Source organism: Dipteris shenzhenensis, chromosome 32 (genome assembly GCF_047967505.1).
Source record: "Dipteris shenzhenensis isolate YYH24624 ecotype China chromosome 32, Dip_SZ_1.0, whole genome shotgun sequence".
In the NCBI taxonomy this organism is placed as follows: domain Eukaryota; kingdom Viridiplantae; phylum Streptophyta; class Polypodiopsida; order Gleicheniales; family Dipteridaceae; genus Dipteris; species Dipteris shenzhenensis.
The window spans coordinates 17,692,157-17,698,156 of NC_141627.1; the positions used below are offsets into that span (position 1 = coordinate 17,692,157).

At 41.2% G+C, this 6,000-nt stretch overlaps 1 protein-coding gene across 3 annotated transcripts; it reads right to left on the reverse strand.

Moving 5' to 3' along the window:
• Positions 1-1,219: 1,219 nt before the first annotated feature.
• LOC147880388 (putative potassium transporter 17) lies at positions 1,220-5,799 on the reverse strand. Of its 3 annotated transcripts, none has more exons than XM_087371247.1 (9): positions 5,495-5,799; positions 5,162-5,385; positions 4,674-4,888; positions 3,901-4,152; positions 3,496-3,546; positions 3,107-3,367; positions 2,941-2,993; positions 2,448-2,817; positions 1,220-2,257 (listed from the first exon to the last, which is right to left on the reverse strand). In XM_087371247.1, the coding sequence occupies exons 2-9, from the start codon at positions 5,383-5,385 to the stop codon at positions 1,320-1,322; spliced, it is 2,364 nt and encodes a 787-aa protein (XP_087227373.1). In that variant the 5' UTR covers positions 5,495-5,799; the 3' UTR covers positions 1,220-1,319. The 3 variants fall into 3 exon arrangements, with proteins under 3 accessions (XP_087227373.1, XP_087227372.1, XP_087227374.1); XM_087371246.1 differs by having other exon boundaries at positions 5,162-5,388; XM_087371248.1 differs by lacking the exon at positions 3,496-3,546 and having other exon boundaries at positions 5,162-5,388.
• Positions 5,800-6,000: the final 201 nt, after the last annotated feature.

Below are 6,000 nucleotides of genomic sequence, written 5' to 3' on the forward strand. Positions count from 1 at the left end.
CACACAATTAAGAACACTTAAGAGAATAGGAAGTTCATGACATCAACAAAAACGAGTACATGAGTTAATAATATCCATTTGTATTGGATCTAATCAAACTATCTTGATACAACCAAGCCGCCTCGGCTTGCAATGAACACTCCCTATCCTAGCAAGCTTAGGTGAGAGAAATAGTACTCGGCACACTATTCTCTTGTTCTCTTCTCTTCGTATTAACAAACAAACAAACTAGTTACCCAACGAAATTACCTTCCAACTGAATATGTGCTCGATGCACCAACACACATCTCTTGATTGGTGGTGATGCCACAATCTGTTGCATCTATGCTATAAAATGGTGCTCGGCTAAGACCATCACTTCCAAGGTCTGCACTCAGTGGCCGTACCTAGACTGGCTCCCTTGGGACATCAACTGAAGATGTAATATGTTACTACCCTCGTCCAAAATCTAGGGCACGAAGGGACAAGGTCCACATAGAATATGCATGGATTTCCTAAAAACTAGAATACTATTGGATTGAAGGTGAGTAATTTGTATACAGTTGATTCCATGAGATGACTACAATACAAGTGGATTAGACAATTTGAGCATCACATCGAAAAAGGATATAAATTCACATTTTAGTAGCCATGTTTATTGAGGTTGTGCATCCATGTTTGAAGTTAAAAGCTAATGGAGATGACTTTGGAGTAGATATTCACATTATAAAGGACATTGGTCTCATATCAATATGCATTGATAAGCAATTTCTCAATATGATATTTTCATGCTCTTGTTCGATGAATGATAGCGATGATTTTAGATATCTTAATATATTATGATTCGATTTAATGGAGCTTGCATTACAATCGACTAAGTTAATGCTATGGAGCTAGTAACAACGAAAATGGGATAATAATTTCAAAGAAGGGGCGAAAAATGACACTTTGAAAATTGTTGTTCGATAAAATGAACAAAATCACAACCCAAATTCAACATGTCATAATTTCTAGCTTTTGGACCTAGTGTCTTTTTTGGGTATCAATATTCTCATTTTATATTGGTGCAATCATTGGAATAATACCTATTTGAAAGTCATAAAACAAGAGAAGGAGAAACATGAGGAAACCTTTAAAATCATACTTGAAAGTAACTAAGTAGAACAACACTTCCGAGGAGATTATACTTGGAGAGGGCACAATGCTCGGTTTTTACTATGAAGTATGACTGTGTTGGCATTCTTTCATAATGGACATACATGTGTGATTCTTACTATGAAAAGCCATAGAAATTCCTGCTTGCGCTCCTATACTTCAGACAGAGAGCATACGTATATCGACTATACTTCATAGTGCATACCAATTTCGACCAATCTTGATGATGGTATCTTAAGGAAAGACAATTTGGAGCTGCAATTGTTGTGTAATAACCTATATATGTTGTTTATCAGCCAACTCCTCACCGACAACCATTCTTTGCTGTTGTTCTTGGCAACCATCTCTACTTTCCCAACCACAATCACAGCACCTTCCAGCTCCTGATCAACCATGTCTGTCAAGTTCTTTACAAGCTCAGACTGTCTCAACCCATCACCCAGCTGCATGCTCGGCTCCCCATCTCCATTGTTGCCCCCAGCAAATCTCTCAGAGCCTGAAGCTTCATTCTGAACTTCCAAAACTTCCATGTATGTCTCTAGCCCCTCCTTCAGCCGATTTATGAATTCTGTCCACTCCACATCAAAGGTCTCCGAATACCCATATCGGGCGATGCAACGGTAGACACCTTTGTGGTTCGTGTGCTCGAATGTAAAACGCTCGGCTATTGGAACTTCCGAAACTGATTTATACTCTACGTAAATCAGGACGATGAAGTCGTGCATTGAGCGCATGGTTGTCAAGTAATGCGTCAGAACGTGCGGTACTTTGTCTGGCAAATTGCTATACAAAAGGCACAGCCCTGGCACCCGCCTGACATTTACGCTGGAAAGGAGCGAATCCATCTCGTCAAGGTCAACGCAGTTGAGCATCTCGTATTGGTGTTTCGTTCTTCTCCCATACACCCAGCTGAGCATTATAAAAGCGAGAACAATGGCCACAATAAACGGTAGCCAACCTCCTTGTGGAACCTTGCTGAGAACAGCTGCAAGGTAGGACCCTTCAATGATACCGAAAATACACAGAAATGTAAGAGCTAGAGGGATAGCCGTATGCCAGACGACTACCATCACCAAGGTCAGAAAAAGGGTTGTGATGAACATCACTCCAATGACTGTCACGCCTGAGACCATGGCACAAAAAGTACTGTGTTTTAGAGGATATCAATGTTTACCCAGCTTCACTGTGACAGCAATCGTACCAAACCTCAATATTCCAGAAGACAATTTTGTAGTCAAAGAAACCAGAAGTCCAATCTAATCTGTTTCTCGTATTTCCATTACCCACCAAAGCTCAATACATGAAATGCTTACCAAAAGCGTTCCCTAGAGCAGACACGTCGCGAAAACCAACAACTATCAATGTGCAGAGGCCCATTAGGATATAATTCACTTGAGGAGAGTAGATTTGCCCTTGATTTTCCTTTGACATATGAATCAAGCGGACTCTAGGAAAGTAATCCAACGCTACTGATTGTTTTATTAACGAGAAGCAGGCGGAGATGAGGCCTTGACTGGCCACGACGGCAGCAAGGGATGCAACAAAGAACATGGGCCAGAAAACCAGATCTGGTACAAAACTGTAGAAAGAATGGACAGAAGCCTTCCGATTCTTTATCAAATAAGCGGTTTGTCCGGCATAGGTGATCAGATTTGAAGGGTAAACCCCAAATGCAAAAGCTACCTGAGGCAAAACACAATTCAAAATCCGTTGATAGCACTGAAAGTCGGCCTTTAAGCATCAAGAGGTATTTAAGCATCAAGAGGTAATTAGGAGAGGTCAAACACATAATTCGAGGGCATATACCTGCAGAGACTCTCGCGTAAAAAGGCCGAGATCTGCAAAAATAGCTTCAGCCCCTGCATTGCAACTGCCATGATGTTAGTGGAGTTGGAAGAATCAATGAGTCGAAGTCAACCAGCGCCTCTTTCGATCAAGCAAACTGCTGGCAAGGACAAAACGAGGAGTGTACCAGTAATGCAGAGAACAGTGCCTCCAAGAATATGCCAGCCCTGCTTCCCATGGCGAGAGAAGAAGGACACGATGTGGTGAGGAGATACCGCCTTGAAGATAGTTGGATAGTACACAACAATGTTGTATCCACCAATAATTGGAGTTGTGATCATCCACAATATCATGATAGGGGAGAAAATGAAGCTTACACGGTGAGGCCCGAATCTTTGGGCGAGGAACAAAGCAACTAATAGAAAAGCAGAAGTGGTGACAATGGCAGCTGCAATGTTTTTAAAAACAGTTGATAGATATCAAGTTTTTGCAAAGAAAAGATAGACAGATTCATAAGCCACGAGCAGTCTTAGACAATGTCATTATTTAAATTAATTTTTTCTTAGATGACATTACTCTGGTTGATGAATGTAGTCGCAATTCGGAGGCCATTGATGGCTGATAACACTGCCAAAAAAGTTGGGACACTAGTTACATGTCATGAGGGATGGGAACATCATGTGTATTTACATTCACCATATTCTTTTGTTATTACCAGAATCTGGGAGTTATACTTAAGCGTTAGCTTTTTGGCTCTCTTTCCTATATTTAGACCTCAAATTCTAACTGGTAGATTTGGATTCATCAGTGAGATCTACCCACAAGCCAAAGATCCCAAATCTTCAAACCACCAACCATGCACTCCCTCTCTGCCTAAGCCCCACTTTACTTCAAGCCATACTTTGTAAAGGGTAGCAATGAAATCCACTTCAATTTTCTTATTTGAATCTAGTTTCCGATGTTATCATGATTCAGTCGCACCTGATATTGCCGGAGTAAGAACACCATCTCCAATAAGCATGCACATGCCTAAAATTGTGACAGCAAATAAGATTGTCTGGGCGCCCTTGCTTCTTTCAAGAAACGCTATAATTCTGGACTGCAACGAGCTAAATTTTGCGTTGCCAGAGCCTAGATCCCTTGTGTTTGATGGGAACGAGTGCTTCTTCGGACCGACTCGGCCACTAATATTTACATGTTGAGAGAGTAAAGAATACAATGCAAATGTGCCTCCTTGCAAATCAAACAAAATAGGTTTAGTTGCTTTAAAGAAACAAGAGGTGGCATTTACACAAGGCAGAAGAAGAGGCTTTTTTGCTCCAGGTAGAACTATTTCATATCAAGGCAAGAGAGACACAAGTCAGTGCTTATACTAACTACGGCTAGTGAGGAAGAGTGGGACAAAAGGGAAGAGGAGGGTGGGGAAGTGATCCTATTTCATTTAGTCATTCACTAAATAAGCTGAATTGACTTGCATAAAAATACAAACGGTAAGAATATTAAAACTGACTAGGTCCTTATGAGGAAAGGGTCTTTTCTTAACATCTTTTATTTACCTGTGACGAATGGCGCTCATGACAAATAGAATTCCCAAGTAAATTGAGCTTTTACTAGATGAAGAAAAATCATGAACAGATTTTTAAGCAAATTTGTCTACAGATAGAATCATGAACGACAGAAAGAAACAACCCTATTACCAATGCAACTTAAATGAACAAAATTGTGAGCTCTGAAGAATAGAAGTGAAGCAACACCTTCCCCGTGATCGTGTGCGTGTAAGACAATGAACGCATACTTTATCAAGCCAATCAAGGTCAAGGTCCAAAAGATGAGACTGAAAATTGCAAGGTAGTCCTCGTCACCAAGTTCCGCAGTATTCATGGATGGGTAAACATACAAAGGGGATGTTACAAGAGGACCATAGACAACTCCCATGGTCTGATAAGCCAGAAATAATGTGCTGCGCTGCCTGCATATAAGCAATTGAAGTTTAAGGCAGTGCAGTGCATGAGTATCCCTTTTAACAACATGCTTATTGCCCATCCCCCTCTCTCTCTCTCTCTCTCTCTCTCTCTCACACACACACACACACAATATGTGTGCAAAAGATAGCCAAGAAGCAGTCGTTCATGGTACACAACGTATATATTGCCAAGATTCTACTATATTCGTGCTTCAAAAATTGGTGTGAAAAAAGACCGATTTGTCAAAAGAGTTTGTGAATCTTGAATACAGGCTTTACTTGGAAACGCCCGGCGTATCTTTATCTTGGCTACGTTCCTTTGACCGACTGTCCATTATGTCCACGAATGATTCCTCCTGAGAAGAAGCTGATATCACCGTGGGAGTCCCGGCTTCTCTTTTTATTTGTATTTCCAAAACTTGAGATCCTCGATCGTGGCGAAATGCCGATTCGTCTTGAACAGCTATGTCTCCACGATTACTGCCATACGCACTTCGTCCCATCTCCTTCACAAAATCAACCAAGCCGATAACAGTTTCAAATTCGATTTCTCCAACTGAAGAACGTAGGAATAAGCTGTGAAATATGGAAGGGATGATTGGTAAACGATACCTTGTCTATTGTGGTCTGCGGGGGAATTGGACAGAACGAAAGAAGAAATCAAATACTATTAAATGCTCTGTGCAGCTCCATGGGCAACGAAAAAAGACTGTGACGGTGTCCAGCATCACTGCTTGGAGCATCTGGGTCAACTAGTTTCAGTAAGGTGATGGGAGGCTAGTAGATGCCATTTAGTAGGACATCATCTTCACTTTACATGCCACTTGGGAGAGTGGTGCTTCAGGTTTGAGAGCTCCCACAGAAAGGCACGAACATTTATGCAAGGCTTAGCGTACAACCCTCCCCTGTTCCGGAGATTCCCTAGGCAGTGAACAGGGCTCTTTAAAAACAAGGTACTTTTTCTGACATACTTCACAAAATAACTTGAGATACTCTACAAGACACTTATTCCATTAAACTTGTTTGGTTGTTACCTCTTCCTCCTTTTTCCAAAATAGTCTTTTCAATGTGGGGCTATAACTTGTGGGTGTGTATCTAAAACTTGTGGGTGTGTATCT